This window comes from Orbicella franksi, chromosome 15 (assembly GCF_964199315.1).
Source record: "Orbicella franksi chromosome 15, jaOrbFran1.1, whole genome shotgun sequence".
NCBI lineage: Eukaryota > Metazoa > Cnidaria > Anthozoa > Scleractinia > Merulinidae > Orbicella > Orbicella franksi.
The window spans coordinates 4,546,430-4,567,573 of NC_138159.1; the positions used below are offsets into that span (position 1 = coordinate 4,546,430).

The 21,144-nt window shown below is 39.4% G+C and overlaps 1 protein-coding gene and 1 long non-coding RNA gene across 2 annotated transcripts in view; both read left to right on the forward strand.

Moving 5' to 3' along the window:
• LOC145469838 (uncharacterized) overlaps positions 1–3,158 on the forward strand; it is a 10,852-nt gene extending 7,694 nt beyond the window's left edge. Inside the window, exon 3 of the long non-coding RNA XR_014042382.1 lies at positions 3,071–3,158. This is a non-coding gene — a long non-coding RNA (uncharacterized LOC145469838). The remainder of the gene's footprint in view (positions 1–3,070) is intronic.
• A 3,804-nt stretch (positions 3,159–6,962) lies between these two features.
• On the forward strand, positions 6,963–20,907 carry LOC145470355 (uncharacterized). The gene is made up of 6 exons (XM_081454192.1): positions 6,963–7,022; positions 7,186–8,407; positions 11,782–11,883; positions 14,549–14,656; positions 15,622–15,777; positions 17,105–20,907. Exons 1-6 carry the CDS (start codon positions 6,963–6,965, stop codon positions 20,905–20,907), a joined length of 5,451 nt encoding a protein of 1,816 aa, XP_081310318.1.
• Positions 20,908–21,144: the final 237 nt, after the last annotated feature.

Consider the following 21,144-nt stretch of genomic DNA (forward strand, 5'->3'; position numbering starts at 1 on the left):
AGTAAAATCAAAGTCCTTGCGGTCGCACGGGCTGATCCTTTGTTATAATAAACCGAGGCGAGACTTCGACTTATAGCAAAGGCTTGGCTTGGCTATTATAACAAAGGATCGGCTCTGTTTATCATAACAAAGGCCCGGCTTCGTTTATTTGAAGGACTCGGCGGGAAAAGGGCGTCAGGTATTTTAATCAAAGGTGAACTTTGTCGAAAACGCTCCAAATTTTGCATGCAGTTTCGTTCAGGTATGTTAAGCAATGTCCCGTAGTTTTCGCGCTAAAGTTCGCTTCGTTCTCAAGATATTGCGTATGCAATAAACCACTCGGTTTTTCCAACCTGTGGGCCTTTTTCTTTTATTTCTCGAGAACGAAAAGCAACCCAGCGAAAAAAACTTCAGAGCAATATTTCTCAGGTGAAACGAAGCCCACATGCCAAAATTCAGCTAGTTTTACGCACTTTCAAAAATGGCCGAAAAATCTAGGGGACGTTCTTGCACGCGGCCTTTCAATTGTCTCTTTATCTTAGTTACGAACGTAGTTACAATGTTTACTTCTTTTTTATTGATTTTGTAATCGGACCTTTAAGCGTCACCACACGCATATAAAAGCTGAGTTAGCGTCCCTTTAAAGTAGTTTTTCTTTCCATCTTGCGTGGTCTTGTCAACCTTGAACTCTTGATGTTTTTTGATTTCCTAACCCTTGGCTCAAGCGGAATTGATATGTGAGTACCTTTGTCATTTTGATTAGGTTACGTTTTTTATAGCTATGGGTGAAGGAATACAAAGAAAGATTTGTACAATGTTAATTGATTTATAATCGTCTAAATTAGAAAGTGTTCTGAACGTTACTAGAGTGAACGCCCACCTTTTAGGCTCGAAAGCATTGGGCTGTTAATTGGTTCCTTTTGTTGTGTACTTCTGTGATCGAATCTTATTTAGTATCTTAGCGTAGTATTTACGCTGGTTATTTTTGATGTATTGTTATTCAATGTCGTTATGTTATCGATTCCAAATCGTTAGTTTGTCTTGTGCAAGTTTTGACTATTTGTTACACAACTTTTCCGCTAAATTGATAGAAATTCGTTACATATTGTTATTTCAGTTTACGATCGTTTATGTTGATGCAATAAATTGCCGATAACCGTCAACTTTGGTTTTCTGTGGTTTACTTGTCTACCCTTGAAGATGACCTGTAAAGTAGTCCCACCCACTAGTTTGTCGCGACGTGCCTAGGGCTCGTTTTGTTTCGTCTCGTTATGGAATTTGCCAGTCGCTGCAGACGTTACACATGGTAACAAAATTGTTAGATTTGATATAGTTAAATGGAATTTAACATAGTTAACGACTAGGAGCTAGTCTGGTCAGTAGCGTTTTTTATAGGCGGTTGTTAGTGTCTTGGCCGTCTGTGAGCGTTTGGTTAGCGTTTGGTGCGTTCTGTAGCATTTGATATAGTTCAATGAAATTTTACATAGTTTATGACCAGGAGCGAGTCTGGTCAGTAGCGTTTTTGTTGGCGTTTGTTAGTGCCTTGGCCATCTGTTAGTGTTTGTTTAGTGTTTGGTGCGTTCTGTAGCGTTTGCAACAGTCATATGGTCGTGAGAGCCCTAGGGCTGACATTGTCCAGTGGTATTTTTGGTTAGTACGTGTGTTGTCTTCCCATATGCTCGCAGTGTGTTCATTGCTCTGTTAGAGTGGCGTTGTGGATTGAATTATAGTTTAGTGGTTCGCGGCGTTCCCTCCCTATCCCCCTCTTCTTTTCAGCATTTTTTTTTTCCACCAATGCCATCTGGATTGAGTGTGACGGGTGCCTGTAGGGGGCTTGGCGCGGGGGGCTCGTGGCTTGGTTGTGGGTTGGGCAGGCCAGTCGGGTGTTGTAGCGCCTTGGGGATGTGACTGCGGTTGCAGCCCCCAGGCTTGGTGGGCACCTTCCCTCCACTAGCGACTTGGGTGTTAACAGAGTTTTTTGAAGGTTTGGAAATCAGCAGTGCGACAAAGATTCTGTGCAATAGTTTCGAAAATATGAGCGCAGAACATTATCTGAGGACGGCTTAGGGAACACATCTTTTTCGCTCATTTGACGAATTTCACTGCAAACTTTGAGAGCAATTTACATTGGTGATTTGGGGTTATGACTTGAAACGTGTGACAATGTGAAATTGGTAATTGTATGAAATGTTTCCTTCTGCCTTACTTCCCGCAGCTTCTAAAATACAGATCCAAATAGTACGATTTTCAATCAATCAAAGCCAGTGTTTTGGAGTTCATAAGTCTCGAAAACTGCAACACGTACGTCGCTCTTATAAACATGAAGCATTCAACAGAAAGTAAAACACAAACTGGATTTAATAGAACAATCATACCTTGACAAAATACATTCTCGCTCAGGACAAATGTAAATGAGCTAGAAACATGCGTGGGAATCTTGTGTTTAGGTGACGAAATTACCATTCAAAGCAGTCCTTGAGTTTTCTTTCATGCTTTTCGTTTGCCTGCTCCTCCACTTCATATCTAGTTTTCCATTCCTAATATACAAGCAGCTCGTTCGCAAAGAAGCGTTCCCCTTCGTCGCGTGAAATAATCATTGTAAATTTTTCTCGAAGCTCTAAGCAGTGTGTTCACAGTTATCGAATGTGCTTGATTGAAGTTTATTTCAGAGTCTTCCAAATTGAAACTTAACTCTGACTTCAGTGACGAAAAAGAAATGATTCTGAAACAAAATGTGGATGTTTAAGTCCCAAAATACATAGGAACAATTAGTTTTGTCGTCCATTTTCTTGAGCAAATACAGAGAGCTGACTGAGGCGCCGTTGTGTTTGGTTTCTGGGTAGACGTCATCAGCAACTGCCGCCCCAGACGCCCTAAAATGCGGTTGCGCAACACTTCAAGCGCGACTTTGAAAGGGCATAGAAAATCAAGGATTCAACCAAATTCAATTTTTTTTTTCGCCTGAATGCTTTAAATAAAGTGTGGATTTGTTTTAGCGAAAAAACATTTTTGGGGTTAGGTGCACTTTAAGAATACTGGTACCTTCTTGTACATGCACACATTGCTTACGGCAAAAATGGTACTGCTTTAGGTGTGTTTCTGTGGCCATCAGTGATATCAATAATATCCGTGCTCAAAGACTAAAGGCTTCCTGTGATGTCTAGGCTTGAAAAGATAACCAATACATTATTTAACAAATAAAAAGGCTTGATTGTGCTTTGTTTTGTCGCAAAGCGCACAAAGAAGTGACAAGAAGGTAAAGAAGTGAAGAGGAAGCTCTTGTTTCTCCTTCTTCTTTGGTGCTCTCGTCACTTATTACAACAAAGCATGGTCAAGTCTTTTAAGTACAAAGTCTGAAGGATGGAGAACTATTGAGGTTAGAATATTAAGTGCAGGACTTTGATGAAGCAGTCAGAAAGTCATTAAAACAGCGTTTGCTGGAAGCTCAGATCTTTGCATTGTGTCCACGTTACTAAAGTCACATGGACACCAGGGTATGAAGTGAGTTTGGTACATTCCTGTGTAAGGCACTAGGATTTTTCAGTCTGGGTCCTGAGACCCACATATCTGGCCAAAAAGGATCCCTAGCAGTTTTTGTGGTTCACAATAATTATCAACCTGTTGGAAATTTTGGCATCCAGTCACGAATGTGATCATCTTTTGAGCCTTTAAACAATCCTTACAAATCAATCCTTACAAACTAACCTCTAAAGCGCATTTCTGTGAATAAGCAAACAGTTATAACTGACAAAAGTTAAATTAATTGTTAAGTCAATCAATATCTCCCTGTGTAAATACCATGGGTCAGGTCAGGGCATCAGGCCAGATCGAACTGCATTTGTAATGCTACTGGAAGTGTAACACTTGCATTCTGTTTACTTAATATTAATTTTCATTTTTAGCCTGAGAATAGCCTATACACAAAAATTAATTGTCAATAAGGGTCGAATCAGGCTAGATCGAGCCAGATCAAATTTTATTTGTAGAATTAGCGAAAGAAAAAATATATCCCGTCTACTTGATCAAATGTTACACTTGCATTACACTTGTTTGGTGTGGCAGAATGAAAAGTTACTTGCCTCAGTAGGAAAATCTACTTATCCCAGTGACTGGACGGCACTTTTTTTTGAGCCCTGAGTAGTTCTGAATATACATTTACAGTACCGCTCACAATTAACCTAACAGGGAAAGCGTTTGCGATTGGGTATAGAGCCGATACTGAACAGATGCGAGAACATGAATGGAACGGGTACAGAACAGATACCAAACAGAAATGAAACAGATACGGAACAGTAACGGATCGCCATAATGGAAAAAAGTGTTCTCTAGAACACAAACTACAGTACTGGTCAAAGGGATTGCAGCACCTACACGTGCGTAAAATGTGTGTAGTTTGCGTGTAGTATTCATGGACAGTGTGTGGGCGGTGCACGGACAGTGCGTGTAATTACACGCGTGTTAAATTTACTGATCTGTTAGTTACATGTGTTTGCATGTAATTTTACACAAATGTGTGTATGTTAATTGGAGGATGAAACCTTTGTTATTCATACACGCTGTTGCGTGTATTTTGCATAACAAAAAGCCACTACTAACTTGTATTCGAAACCCGCGACTCTCAATGTTCACAACAAAAAGTAAATTTAAAAGCCGACAAGCATTGCTAAATTAGTGGACTAGCTCGAGCACCTATCAAACAAAAACCATTTTTAGTCTGTAGCAGTCCGCACTTCTGCTTGACATCTAAACTTAATTCTTAAAGATCTATGAGTTTTCGTTTACCACGTGCTTCCTTCGATGACAGTGAAATTGGGATTCAAACAGAAACTCGCGGGCTCTCTCTTAATCTGCTTATTGGCCACATTTCTGCTTAAATGGCAAAGAATCGAAACATTTTTAACAAAATCTAAGCGTTTGTTAATTTTCGATTCATCAGGTTTTCATCCCTGGGTTGAGTCACATTGATAGATCGTAGATTTGGGAAGATTTTGATCACGTGCTAGGCAACGATGTTCAAGAAACAGATCAAATTTCATTTCAATCAGATCAAAACAATATGCTTTCACATAGACAACATTCGCTTCTGAGTACATAATATTAATGACGAATCTTCAAAGGCTTTTTAAACTTAAAGAAGATAACTGATGTTTAAAAATTCATTGAAAATCTCAAGCGAAATAATGTGTTTTGCTGTTATTTTGTGTCCGTCAAGCCTCACTTGGTCAGTCGCCGGCACCCTTGTTGTTTCTCATGAAAAGAAAAAACATGACGGGAAAAGCTTTTGAACACCGGTAAACTCTGAACGCTTCGGAGAACGAAATATTTTTAATGAATCTTCGAATTGTTTCAAAGTACACTGATTGCTGTGATTTAAAATTGAAAGTGAAATTATGTGTTCATGTTCTGTTATCTCAGTGAATCCTAGCATGCCTGTCAGTCGCTGGCGCCGCTTGTTGAAACTACACGTACAACACAAAAAATACTTTTACTATAAAGCGGTAAGCCGGTTTAAGGAAACTGGTCTATTCTATCGGAAACGTTTGATGACCAGAAGTAAGAAGGCGAAAGACTAAACTGTATCGCAGTAGAGTCCAACACGGTAAATGTTACACGGTAAATGTTTCGTTTTCATTATTTCGTGTCCGTCAAGCCTCAGTTCGTCAGTCGTTGGCGCCCTTGTTGTTTCTCACGAAAAGAAAAAACACAACGGGACAAGCTTTTGAACACCGGTAAACTCTGAATGCTTCGGAGTACGAAATATTTTTAATGATTCTTTGAATTGTTTTAAAGTACACTGATTGCTGTAATTTAAAATTGAAAGCGAAATTATGTTTTTATGTTCTGTTATCTCAGTGAATCCTAGCATACCTGTCAGTCGCTGGCGCCACTTGTTGAAACTGCACGTACAACGCAAAAAATACTTTTACTGTAAAGCGGTAAGCCGGGTAAAGGAAACTGGTCTATTCTATCGGAAACGTTTCATGACCAGAAGTAAGAAGGCAAAAGACTAAACTGTATCGCAGTGCAGTCCAGTACGGTAAATGTTACAAGGTAAATGTTTTGTTTTCACTACACGCCCTTTTAATATTTTGTTCTCATACACGCACTTACTGAGTTCCAGTTGAACGACTGCATGTAATTTTACACACAAAATCACGTCTACTGAGTGAAATTATGCGCGTGCAATTACATGCATTTTCGTGCATTTGCGTGTAAGGTGGGTGGACACTGCGTGTAATGTGCGTGTAGTACACGCGTGTAAAGTGCGTGTAATGCTGCAGTCCCTTTGGCCAGTACTGTATAAGAGAACACGTTCTTCAGAACGTAAGCTAGTAAGTTACAGTATCAGAGTGCTTACCAGGGGTTTGGAAACAATGCAACTTAAATACATGTTCGTCCAATTTTTGTCTGGCCCGGCGATCTTAAGAAAATTACAAATCAGCCAATGTCTACTTTCATTTCTCTTTACACATATTAAGCAAGCATCCTCACTGCATCTTGTCCATTTCATGTTCATTGCAGCCATTTTGTTATTGTCAACAAGCCCAAGTTATATCCAAATAAGGAAATGGATGGACAAGTCGAGTTAGACTGGGATTGAAAGGTTTCTGCTTGAAAAGAAACAAAACAAAACCTTGATTTTTTGGTTGTCCTTTATTACGGCGTTGTTCGCCAACTTTGTGGAAGAATCGGCGAGGATAATGTTCAATCTTAACTGAGCGTTTGCCTGTGAAAATAACATTACCAGTCGCTTTGTATCGTTTTGGAAAAAGGCTCACTAACTGGCCTTGAAGTTACAATACCATCTTCTTCCTCTATTTTTTGAGTAACTGGACTCACATTTTCACCACGAAAATGTAAGTTTACTGGTCTTATTCTCGCATAAGGCGACATTTTTAACCCATTTCATGAAATGCTAATTCCTTAGAAGTGCTCTTGCAAATGAGTTTTGGAAACTTCATTCTTCTGAACAGGTTCCGAAAATGCTTTCTGATGAAATGCTAACGGAACCAGAACAGAATGGTACAGAACAGATAAGGAAGGTATATGAAACAGATACATAACAGATAGAGAACGGGAAAGGGAACACGTGAGGAATGGCAACAACACATTTTGGCAAGCGTTCCCTGTTAGGTTTCTTCTGAGCGGTACTGTACATTTGTTTAGTAGTGCTTTAATAAAGCAGTTTCTTCCTCTTTTTTTCAGGAACCCTCTTTTTCCAATCTAGCCTCTACATCACAGGAAGGCCTAGAGGAAGTTCCTGGCTTGGGCTTAAATGGAAAGTTTCAGGTGACTCTGCTAAGTAGCGAGTGGCAGTCGTCAAAATGGGGCTCATCGGCCATCAGCAGAGAGCTAGCAATCCAGTTAGCTAAACATCATGATTTGAAAGTGAGTGTTTATCTTCCCCAATGTAGTGCAGATGACAAGAAAGATGCCAGTAGTCATAATGTACAGCTGATTGAAGCAGAGAAATTGCCTGGGTTTGATCCAATTAACTGGTTAACTGTGGCACCTGCAAACCATGTTATGGACTATGTCATAGGGCATGGAGTACTTCTTGGCCGATATGCACAAATTTTTAAACGCCAACACCAATGTAAATGGATTCAGGTTGTTCACACGGCACCTGAAGAACTTGGGAAGTACAAGACATATGCTGATGCCATTTCCGAAGGTGAGAAAAATCATAAAGCAGAGGTTACACTATGTGAGATGGCTGATCAAGTTGTGGCAGTTGGACCGAAGCTGAAAGAGGCTTTCTCTCGTTATCTTCGTTACTGTCAAAAAGATCAAACTGTAGTTAATCTCACTCCAAGCATCTTCTCTGAATTTTCACATGTGAAGCAATCTACTGAAGAAAGAGAAACATTTGATGTTTTAGTGTTAGGGCAGGGCAATAGTGAAGACTTCCAGTTGAAAGGGTATGACATTATTGCAAAAGCAATTGCTCATTTGGAGTTACCCTACCGCCTTATGTTTGTTGGTGCACCCAGTGGAAAAGAAGGTGAAGTAGCCAAACAGTTACTGGACCTTGGTATTAATCGCAATCAGTTAACTGTTCGATGCTTTAATGAAAGCAGAGAGCAGTTAGCCAGATTATTTTGTGAGGTTGATCTGGCTACAATGCCATCAAGAACTGAGGGCTTTGGTTTAGAAGCACTTGAAGCCTTGTCTGCAAGTCTGCCGGTCCTTGTAAGTGGGAACTCGGGACTTGGAGAAGCTCTCAAGACAGTACCATATGGCTCCCAATGGGTGGTAGATTCAGAAGATCCTCAAGACTGGGCCAATGCGATCAGGACTGTTCAAAGAAAGGACAGAGAGTTACGACTTGAAGAGATCAAACTTCTCTCTGAAAAGTATGCGGAAAAGTTCAGCTGGGACAGACAATGTGAATTACTTGTAGAAAGGATGCGGAACATCACTCCAGGTAAGTTCTACTGCGTCTTGTACGTGTAAGCTTGTGATTGTGAAGTTATTTATTGGGAAAATGTGATTTTAAGTAACATTGTTAAAAGTCACTGACTGTAAATATCGAGAATGGCTGGCCAAGTTGGAAAAATAGAAAATCCTGAAACTTTGCCTAAAGAACGCTTTTAGGGAACCACTTTCGAAAATATTATTCCGATTTTCTTAGAATTTAAAGTCTTTGAGAAATTCGCAAAAAACGGAAAAATAGCTTTTTGCCTCATTAAATATGCAAAAAATATCTGGAAAATTGACAAAGTTCTCGGTATTCGCATTGAAACAATTTACAAAACTAGAACTCAGGGTAAACTTAGCATAAGAGCTTTACTTTTCTTCTATCTAACAATAGGAAGTTTTAAATTTTTCAAGCATTTTGAAGGATTCCGTCGACCGTTGAAGAATTGCCTTCTAAAGCCCCTATGAAAATGGCAAAAATTGCAGTTTTTAAGTACGCAATTTTTGCCGTTTACATAGGGGCTTGAATTCTTCGACAGCTGACGGAACCCCTCAAAATTTAATTTAATATAAAGTTTTCAATATGCTTAGTTTATCCCGTGTTCTAGTCTTGTAAATTGTCTCAATGCGAATACCGAACTTCGACTCAAGCGTGGCAGTAGCACGACATTTGAAACCATGCACTCACTCAGTTCGGCAGGCTGGATTAAAGTCGGCGCGACTACTTATAACATGGCAGGTCTAATGCGTTCAGCATGGCAGTAGCGCGACTTGGCTTCGAATGGCATGCTCTTGCCATGCACGTGCCGAACTGAACCAGGCACGGCAGAGCCAGGGAAGGGGCTTAAGGTCCCCCCTCCACCTTTTACCACGGTGACAGTTTATTTTGTTTTAGTATGAGGTACAAATGAAGAAATAAAGAAGAAGGAAAAGAAAACAAAAAAAGTCTGGTTGACTACAGATTTACCAAGAATTCACAAAGCTACAACCTCATACCAAATCTGTAGGAAGCTTTTCATGTTTACATAGTTTTTACCTTTCTGCAGCGTGCATTTCCTTCCCACACACGGGGAGGCTTGTGTAAAAGCGCAGGTCATTCAGTACTAAGGCCGTGATATATCATGGAGGGCTGCGAAAGATGTATCGAGCTCACAATACCTTCAAAATATATTGCTGTAAATGCAGTAGAAGTACCTGTCATTTTATACTGAGTTCATCCACTAGGTTGATTTTCTCAAGAACTACACCATGGAGAATGTCAAAAATACCATTTCCGAGCCCCTAGACTTTAAAAGGCTTTTTTAGGGGAGGATGCCCCTAGACCCCTCTACAAACTTGTGCCGGCACCGCTCGTTTTCAAGCCCCACACCTTCCCCCACCTTTCTTTCACTTAAAAAAAGACTCCGCCGTCCCTGTGAATTCATATCCTGCTGCATCAGCTGCAGTTGCTTTCTAACATTTAAAAAGGTCTTCAGCAAAGCAAACTTCTTGTGATCTTCTGCGCGAATGAATTAAATTCGACATTTGAATCTTTCATAGCTTTTAGTCATGCCACTGCTGGGCCAAATTTATTTGAGTATGGCACGGCAGAAGCACGATGTTTGGACTAGGCTGAATTCCAACCGAGGTCAGATCACGGGATCGACATCAAACAGTCTTACTCTATTTTTCAAGAAAACCTGCTTCCTTGGTCTAGCTGGATCACGTTAATAAAGCCTCTTCGTTTTATTTAGTGCTTCTAATTAATCCGTTTTCCATCAAGATCAAAATTGACACACGATGGTTTAAAAAATACTTTAAAGGACCAGACTGTCTGCTTTCGAACATTTGCAGACTAATCGAGTGTATATAAACGGGAAAGGCAAACCCTGCTATGTCTCTATTATAAGCAAGTGTCTAAACCTCAATAATCTAGTAATTCCACTTGGAGCTAACTGAAAATAAATATTACGTGATGCCAGTCACGTAATACATGTAGAGTGTTTGAACTTATGTTTTGGGCTTTGTCTGTAGTTTTATGTACCTTGTGTGAAATAATGAAACAATGTTGTAGTAACGACATGGATCAACTCTCTTTTTGTATATTTCCCACAAAGCAAGGCCCACAAATGGAACAAAAACAGACTAAAGTGCTCAACAATAGAGATCTTTGAACATGCCGCATTATGCAAATTTGAGAAGAGATTGTTGCGAACTTTTGCATTTTTCCTGTGTGAACCTCGATTGCCCAGAAATTTTTTTCCATATTATTATAGTAGAAACGACACTCTTTTGCACAGTACTTGTTTTAGTTCCATATCGGACATACCAAGATGTGTTTTAAGCCCGTAAAACTATGCAATTTTTGCCGTTTTCATAGGGGCTTTAGAAGGCAATTCTTCAACGGTCGACGGAATCCTTCAAAATGCTTGAAAAATTTAAAACTTCCTATTGTTAGAGAGAAGAAAAGTAAAGCTCTTATGCTAAGTTTACCCCGAGTTCTAGTTTTGTAAATTAATTCAATGCGAATACCGAGAACTTTGTCAATTTTCCAGATATTTTTTGCATATTTAATGAGCCAAAAGCTATATTTCCGTTTTTTGTGAATTTCTCGAAGACTTTAAGTTCTAAGAAAATCAGAACAATATTTTCAAAAGTGGCTCCCTAAAAGCGTTCTTTAGGTGAAGTTTCAGGATTTTTGATTTTTCCAACTTGGCCAGCCATTCTCAATATTTCCAGTCAGTGACTCTTAACTTCCGCTTGGGCTTGAACTAGTAGTCTTTGCATTTGCTAGCAATTTAAAGGGTACAAACTCATGTTGTATCCTCTGCCCAAACCCTGCAGCTTCAGGTGTATTTTCACCCAAAAAGGTCTTCAGTTCTGTGACCATTCCTGTGACCAAGGACTATATTCTGCCATCATATTAGATTTTGGACCGAGTTTACCAAAACTGTCATTTTCTGCCGGAAAATGGTTATTCATGATAAGACTTGCCCAGTATCTGCTATGTTGTGGTCCACTCGCAAGCCTGTCGGCACATATGTGACCTCTTTTATAGGTTTACACAGCTTGGGGTAGTGAGGTAGGAAGGCCAAGCCACCTCCCTACTGTACTGCTGCATATTGTTTCATGGCACATTAGCAATACTTGTTTTACATTATTTTTAGGTGACTATTTGTTTTTGTGAAAAATATGATTTCCAATTGAACAACTGCACATAATTTTACACAATATCAAGTCTATTGCGTGTAATCAGTTACACGTGTTTGCGTGTTGCATGCACGGTCACTGTGCCTGGTTGCTGCATGTCATATGCATGTAGTAGACATGCTTTATGTGCATGTAATTTTGCAGTCCCTTTGGCTTGTATTGTAAAAAATATTGATTTTAAACTTTTGATAGGAACTGCTACTGGGGAGTCTTCTTCTGTACAAGGCAGTTGTACATCCCAAGGGAAACTTCAGGCTAATCAAGGAGTCACAAATTCCAGGAGTCTTGATGAAGGTACATGCTAGTAGTAAAACTTTTCATACAGTAGGACCTCTATTATGTGGGCACCTTCAGGGAAATTGAGGTTTGTGTACTTTGAATACTTTGATGGGGTTAATTGCGTAGTGAACGTAGAATCATGTGAAGACAATCATAATGAACATGAGTTTGAATGTTTTATCAGTCCTCAAATTCTTTTATCTGCCATTGTCTTTTCCAAGAGAAAGCCAAACTATGGGTATTAAAAGTGAATAAAGATGGTGAATTTTAAGGGCGATAATGAAATGCGAATAGTGAACTGATTAACATGACACGAGCGTGAGACAAAGGAAAATTCTGAGTCCTAAACAGCAATCGAACCCATGACCACCCAAACACCAGGCGGGTGCTCTATCCACTGAGCTACAAGAACTCATGGAGAGCAAGGCCATTTGACTGAGTTCATATGTGACATGCGTCCTACATACTGTAGGAATTCAGCACTGTCGAAGTCATTGTGAGTGTGGTAAGTGAATAAAGATGGTGAATTTTAATCTTAGTAATGAAATGTGAAAAGCGAACTGATCAACATGACACCAGTGTGGGACAAAGGAAAATTCTGAGTTCCTGACAGGAATTGAACTCATGACCTTTAGAACACCAAGCAGACACTCTATCTACTGAGCTACAAGAACTCATGGAGAGCAAGGTCATTTAACTGAGTTCATATGTGACAGGTATCCTGCATACTGTGTGAAATTAACAGTCACTTTTCGCATTCATTACCAAGCTTAAAATTCACCATCTTTATTCACTTATCACACTCACGATGACCTTGACAGTGCTGAATTGCGAAAACGCGGTATTAAACTTTGCTAATCAGCCTTGGCAAAACCTGGGTAAATGGATAAAAACAGATAAAAAAAAATTAAAAAACACAATGAAAAAGCTAAAGACATAGGTCACTTTCGTGTCCAGATCTCAAAATTTGGCTTTTTGAGTAGATTGGAGTTAATTTAGCTCATATCCATGCAGAACATGTCAAAAACATGTGGTTCCAGAAAATATCGACCATACCCCCACCACAGAGGGAACTGGAAATTCTGGAGGGTAGGGGGGGTTGGAGAGTCGATCTATTTTCCAGATGTTCTTCATTTCAATACAGAATCAAGTATCAATGTGTCTGTTCAGAAATCTTGTCTTATACCTAATAAGTAGTTCTTTCAATTGAAAAAATAGTTATAGCTTGAATACTTGTATTTGAATCGCATTATATTTGAAATAAATGTTCTTTCTTCAAAAAATACTTTCAATTGGAAGCTAACAAGTGCAAAGAACATGCTCTTTCATGGACATGGCTGCCACTACTTGTTATTAGTCTACATGAAGTCACTATGGATCGAAAAGCACCGGTGATTAGCCCAGTTTGTTTTGCATGTCTGTCTTTGAAGCTCTTTTAAGCAATCTAGCAGCAGGCAATTTCTTCTGTGAAAATTTGTTTCGTTATAGTGGGAGAAATGATGTTACGATTTCAGAGACTTGAGAATTTCTAGTTCTTGTTTATTTCTGTCCATTTGTATGTAATTCTGCAGTAAAAATTGGCTTTCTTCACAAGTGTTTTAGTGATCGTGTTCACAATGAAAGTATGGTGTCAATTTCATCCACACCCAGTTTATCGGCTGTTCAATGAAAATTGCAGCACATTTTAACAGGGGCATAGTCATATAGGAAGGTAATTTGATGAGTTAACATTTTATCTATGTTTACTTGTAAAGATGTTTAAATAAATTGCTATATGTTTTGTTCGTGCATTTCTTCAGGTGTTACAATAAATTGAGATTAAACAGCAGTGAGTGCAACGCAGATGGCCTTGTGTTTGGGGAGTTTACTTTAACTTGAACACACTTTCTTGACACAATGAATTTTTCCAGAAAGCATGGGGGTGATCATAATATTTTTACTCTTGGAAATTCTGGAGGGTTGTTGAGGTTATCTTTGTGTCAGAAAATGGAAATTCTGGAGAGATGGGGGGTCGTGCATAAAATTTCCTCCATAGTGGGGGTATGGATATTTTCTGGAAGTACACAATGTCTAAAAAATGCACTTTTCCCAAAAAGCTCCAGGTGTCAATGGGGTGGCTGCTTTTACTTTTATAGTGGGTCAACTGTAACTGCCCAAAAAGTTACATGCCTAGTAATAGAATTATTTCATACACCTCTTAGGAGGTAGAGACAAAGGACATGTATAATACATGTGGGGACAGAACTATTAGTTATGATTTTGACAAAATTGAATTGATGGTTTGATTAATTTTGCTAGTTAGGGAATCGTTAGTGATTTCATTTTATTACACATGGTGTGTAAATTACGAGTAATGTAAATTTAAATAGTAGTTCATCAGTTGACAAACCAATCAAAACATGCCAGGTTAGTCCAGGGTATGTGTTTTGAAATCTTGTTGAAACATTGGATGGGTCCTTGCATGTGAGTTTGATCAAGGATCAGCTCATGGGTTTGATGAAGTTTCCTGTTATACTTCCCAACTCAAAAATATGGTCTGATTGGAGGACATGTGTCATGGGTCAAAACTCACTAACTCCCTAGTACAAATAAAACTCACAACTTAAACTTTTGACATGCACTTGATCAAGTCGTGCACCTTGAAACCACAGCAGAAATATTAATTTTCAACTTTTGATAGGAACCGCTGCTCATGAATGGGATTCTGCTTTGATAGAGGGCAGATGTACATCCCCAGGGAACCTTCAGTCCAATCAAGGAGTTGCAAATTCCAGGAGTCTTGATGAAGGTAAGAAGTACAAATTTAGATGCAGTAGAACCTCTATTAAGGGGGCACACTCATGGAAATAGGGGTTGGCCAATAAATAGGGGTTTATGTGCTTTGAATATTTCTTAGATTGGGTTAATTGCATAGTAAACATAGAATCACATCAAGACAATCATAATAAACCCGTGTTTGAATGTTTTTATCAGTCGTCAAATTCTTTTCGGACTCTTATCTGTTGTTTGTCTTTTCCCAGAGAAAGCCAAACTATGTGTATTACATTTTGGGTGGCCGCTTTAAAGGGGTAATGACAACTTTAACTGACAACTTAAAGTTTTGACTCACACTTGATCAGGTCATGCACCTTTAAACCATGGCAAATTCTTGTGCCACGCGGCATCAAACAAATAATTTTTTTGCAGTTTTTTCTATTTTTGAGTTGCCTCGGGAGATGTAACAAAACACATAATGACTGGCCCCACAGGAAACAGTGACCTGGTTTTGTTTCCCTTGGGGCTAGATATTAAGTGTTTATTGATTTGAGAGTCTGGATGGGTTTGCCAGACTCTCAGCTATCAATTGAAAAGCAGGGCATTTCTCAGCCAACATTTAAACTTTTGACCAATTCTCTGCTATCAATTAAACCCCATCCAGAGCCATTAACTACGTGATTGGCCCAACAACACTTGCATTTGCATAATTAATGAGACATGTAGGAACAGGTTGAAACAAGTTTAATTAATCAGCAAATTGAAGCTGCAATAGATGGGAAGCGATTGAGAAGCAACATCAAAAGAAAATGAAAGAACTTGGCCATAACTGCAGCCATTTTGACCTCATGCTTGGTCAATTAATATTTTAATTTGTAGCGCCATCAGTCAATAGTTGTCTAATGTCTAATTATTGTTGAAAAACAAGTTTCTTTAGGTAAGAAATTACAAAAATAATAAGGTATGCAACCTTAAGGTGTTTTGATGTTTTCATGGCAGGTTCAGCAGAGAAACTGGCTTCAAAAAAGTCTAAAAGGTCTTTATGCCATAGTGGTAGTTTGTCTCCAAAGAAAAGAAGATTAGCAACACATGGTTATGAAGGTAACAGTCCAAAATGCTCAGTTCTTGATCTAGTGGAGCTGCTGCACACCAAAGGTACGTGAGCAGAGCCCCACTGCTTAGAAAATTTGGTAACCCATAGAGCTAAAACATTTTGGTTGTCATCTGATTGTCCATCAGGGGATACACCCCTTCATGTAATTCAGTTTTCCCAGGTCTTTTCTCTTAGAGGTTGTGAGGGGCAGGTTTACATCTTTGATACTGGGCATCCATGCTATGTTCAGTTCAAGACACCTGTCAAAACAAGGTATTTGCTGAACAATATCATGTGACCAAAATGCGGGTTCATGTTTAGAACTCATCAAGTTCATGTGTTTTGTTGAAGTTGACTGCTGCCCAGGTTTCAATTGGATCACAGGCTCAAGGCAGGTTAACTTATTGTCATCAGGAGTTCTGCTTTTTAGGCTTGGCTAAATCTATATATTAGTTAAAATGAGAGAGGAGGTTTGCTTAAGAATGAACACAAGATTTTTATATCTAAAGGTAATAAAATACGACACTTTTTATCTGAGAAAAGTTCTAGCTATCAGGGGTCGAAATTGCGACTCACTGGTCGCCAATGCGACCAAAAATCAGGTCTTGACAACCAGATATTAAGAACTAGTCGCCAGTGGGATGAGATGATGAGATGTTTTTTATTGGCATGGTTTCCTTTTTGAAGAAGCCTCAGCTGTGTATTACACTGTGATAAAACACAACGGGCATTTGAAAACACTCGAGAAATGTAGAAAACACGAGCCGCAATGGATGCTATGTTGAGGGAAACAGCCCGTCACATTTCCATAACACCTAGCTACCAATAAGAATGTTCACTATTACTCAGCTTAAAAAAAAAAAAAAAAATGTTGAAAAACCTGTTGAGTATGCAAACACAACTGCAAATTTAAAGAATCAATTCAATCTGCACAATATTACTAATTATAATATAGGGAGGACTCTGCACGCACTCTGATCTGTACATTGCTGAGTGAAACCCTCTAGGGATAGGATCTGTTGGTTGTTTTCTCTCTTTCTCTTTGTTTTAAAGTTTGTTCCCAGTCCATTAGTCCTGTCTTCTGTTGATGTCATTTAATGTCAACAGAAGGTGGCATGTGACTTCGCTCCCACAGTGTTTCTTCCCATCCATTAGCATAATCGATTTATGGTTAGTGGTTAACAGTCAAAGCAGTGTGTAACAAACAGCTGGAGTAATCTGTGATAGACTAATGTTTGTCTCATCCAGAGAGAGCAGTGCTATGGCTTAGTTGTGTCATTGCAATGCCTGGTGTAGAAACCAGAATAACCTCTGGTGTTGTGGGCTGCTTTGGTCCAAGAACAGACTTTGCCTTTAACTTAGTGACACTTAATTTCATGTATGTTGCAGATCACAAGAAGGAAGTTAAAATTCTCAAAGCTGAATACAAACGACGGTCTCTTTTGAAGCCGCTTCCTTGGTGCAATAGCATTCAGTTACCACTTGAAGATGTGTACACAAGGTTAAAGTTTGTTTCACGACGAAAAACAGACTTCCAGCTTGAAAATAATGTTGTGAACTTGTGTGACATATTTGAGAGTTTTAACAAAGGTGAGGATACCATGACGCTAGTAGAGGGAAGTCCTGGGATTGGAAAAACAACGTTTTGTCTTAAAGTTGCTTATGATTGGGCAAATGAAAAACCTGCGGAGGAGAATTTGCATGTATTACGTAGATTAGAATTTGTGCTACTCTTGAAATGTCGTGACATTGAAGGAGATCTAATGGAAACCATCAGTGAGCAACTTTTACCTGAAGACATGGATCAAAATGCCAAGGATAAGTTTATGGATTACATCAAGGATATTCATAACCAGGGAAAGATTTTAATCATTTTGGACGGTTTGGATGAACTTCCTGAAAAATCAAAAGATCATGTGGATAAACTTCTGAACCGAAGAATTTTACCATTTTGCTATGTGTTAGCCACTTGCCGTCAAGAGAGAGGAATTTCAGTGCGTGCAGAGTTCAGCTTTGATGTACTGTTGCAGATTGAGGGCTTTACAGGAGAGGATGCTTTTGAGTACATCAGAAAGCATTTTGAGAATGTCTGTCCAGAGCAAGCATCGAATGCAGAGAAGCTTATTCAGCAAATTCAAGAAAATGCTTTACTACATGCGCTTTGTACCAATCCGTTAAATCTACTTCTTCTTTGTGTTGTGTTTGAGGACTATGAAGAGAAACTGCCATCTTCTCGAACAAAGCTGTATCAAATCATCATCCATTGTCTTTTGAGGAGATATTGTGCAAAAAACAAACTGAAAGCTCCAGATGATGACATTGCTTTAGAACAGCAATTTGAAGAGAGCATACTCACTTTGGGAGAGCTAGCATGGAAGTGCCTGCTGACAGATCGTCATTGCTTTCGTGAAGCAGAACTGGCCAAATTTGAGAGTCTAAATAAAGATCTGGTAGCTCGCTTCCTGGGTCTTGTATTCAAGGAAGCCAGTTTGAAGAGGATAAAGCCAGAACATGAATATTATTATCTTCACAAAACATTTCAAGAGTACCTGGCTGCATTGTACCTAGTCCACCTGTTACTAAGCAAACCAATTAACATCTTTGAATATTTTAATTTGCATTTTGGTGATATTGTCAGCAAGTACCGCCAGGTGTTCCTCTTTGTTATCGGTGTGTTGGACAAGGAAGCAAAGTTTCTGTTCACACAAATTGGTGAGATGGTCAAGAGTGACTGGGACTGGCTTGAATGCAGAGAAAAAGAAGCAACATTCTTTACAGAGGGCTTCAATGAAAGTGGAAACCCAGAACAAATGGCAGTTACTCTTTGTTCCCACATCCCATTTCCACCGAATATAGAGATTGTCAACAGTTTTGAATGCTACCCTGAAAACCTTGTTTTAGTTTTGAAGGCATGCAAAACCTTCTCACGATTGCAGTTTCCAGCTGGGCTTGTTGTGTGTGATGCAGATTCACTTGAAGATGATGAAGTAGATACCATCAAAGATTCCTTGGTGTCGTGCTTGCTTCTTACGACACTTGTCATTTCTGGTCATGAAATGACGACATCATTAGCAATGGCATTGTATGAAGGGCTTTCTGAAAACTCAACTTTATCTCAGTTTGTTCTTAATGTGTTTTGCAGCATCCCTGCAAATGTAGCGGATGTCATTGGAAAGGGTTTGGCTGTAAGCAAGACCTTAACAACTGTAACATTTACACTTACAGAAGAGAGGGGCGAGGCTTGGGCTAGTGCTCTTGAAAGAGGATTGTCTGCAGAGACCCCATTGGAATCAGTTATCCTCAAGATTGATGGTTTAATGAGTGATACTGCAATAACAGCTTTAATCAAGGTGCTTTCAAACGAGTCACTGATCTCTCTCTCTCTTTTCATTTTGGGAAAGATGCAGGATTCATTAGCTTCTGCTGTTAGCAAAGGGCTTGCAACAGTAACTGTCTTGAAGACTTTTTGTCTTGTGGTTTTTGGGGACTTAACCCAGTATGGTGCCTTAACTCTAGAGGATGGTTTTCTACAAAATCGTTCTTTAAATGATGTGAAAGCGAAAGTGTATGGAGAGCTTCCCGACAACTGGACAACTGTTGTCCAGAATGTAATTTCAGCAAAGAAGTCATTGATGTTTTATGACTTTCATCCCAACCCCATCAGTCAAGTAACAGACACTCGGATAAATCATCTTCACCCTCTTGTGCTAGACAACAATTTTATATCAGAACACTCCTTAACTTTAAACCTTTGGGGTGAGCTTGATTGTGGCGGAGCAGAAGCCCTTGGCAAAGTCTTAAGAGGGTCATCTCTTTCCAGCATGACTTTAAATGTCTATGGGAAATTAGCAGATGATGTTGCAGAGTGCTTAGCAAAATGCCTCGAGCTACACAAGACACTACCGTCTGTTACTGTCAACATTTTGTGCGAGCTGACTGAAGAGAGGAGAACTGTCCTTCAAAGATTGCTAAATACTCAAATTCATTCTTCTGCAATGGATTACCAGAACAGTTCATTGCAGGATTCTTTTTGTGAAAGCCATGGCCTCTCTGTTAATGCTCCTTTAGAGTTAACAGCACTGTCTGACGGTGTTAAGAAAAAGCAAACAAGGACACTTAACCTCACCATCAACAACCACAGTGACACAGGTGAAGACTGGGCACATGGTGTGAGTGATTCTTTGGCCAAAAACCCATCACTGACTACCCTCACTCTTGCAATCAACAACTTCAGTGATGCAAGTGAAGACTGGGCACGTGGCTTGAGTGATGGTCTGGCAGAAAACTCATCACTGACTACACTCAGTCTGATAATCAACAACTTCAGTGACATGAGTGGAAAATGGGGCTACACTCTTGGTAATGTTTTGGCAAAATTTCCATCATTAACTGAGCTCAGTCTTGTTATTGATGACCACAGTAAGATGAGTGAATTTAAAGGACGTTTGGCCAACAGTTTGACAACAAACACCTCGCTAACAACTCTCAGCATTACCATCAACTGCCGCAATATGACTACATTTTGGAGGGGTCTGGGTGAATGTTTGAGGCAAACTATGTCATTAACTACCCTCAGCCTTACAATCAACAACTACAGTGACATAAGTGGAGACTGGGCAGACGGTATGGATATTGGTTTGGCCAAAAGCACTTCAATTAGTACTCTAAATCTTGTAATCAACAACTACGGTGACATGTCGGGAATCTGGGGACACTGGTTGAGTGGTGGTTTGGCAGGGAACAAATCATTGACTACACTCACCCTTAAATTTAACAACTACAATCTCTGCTGCGATGATATAAGTGGTCAGTGGACAGATGGTCTGGCTGGTGGCTTGGCAAACAACACGTCATTAAGTACGCTCTGTCTTGCTATCTGTGACTATGGTATCACAAGTGGAGAGTGGTTAGACAGTCTGGGTAAAGCTCTAGTGATTAACACTTCGTTGACAACACTAGCTCTGACAGTCAACAATTTTCCACGCATTGAAGTGAATGTAGACTGCTTACAAGGTCTGTTTGACAGGTTGTCAAAAAGTGAGTCATTAACAACGCTGAAATTTACAGTGAACAATCAAGACCTAGATGGTGGAAACCTTGCATGTGATTTTGATCTACGCAACTGCTTGGCAAATTGTCAATCATTATCTTCACTTGATGTAACAGTAAGTTTATATGGAGTGGCAAACTGAGATCGAAGGAAAAATTGGTAATATGAACAAGGTATTTTTGTCTTCATTATATACCGCACAACTGAATCAGATTTAATTTTTATCCTTGACATGGTTGTAGGCTATGATATTCTGCAAAATTCCTTGGATTGGCCAGACTAATGATAAGATCAACCAGATAAATGTTTCAAGTTCTGCTTTAGTCAGGGGCACTAACTGGCCTCTTGAAAGGATGGAATTTTGTCTGGGCAAATTAAA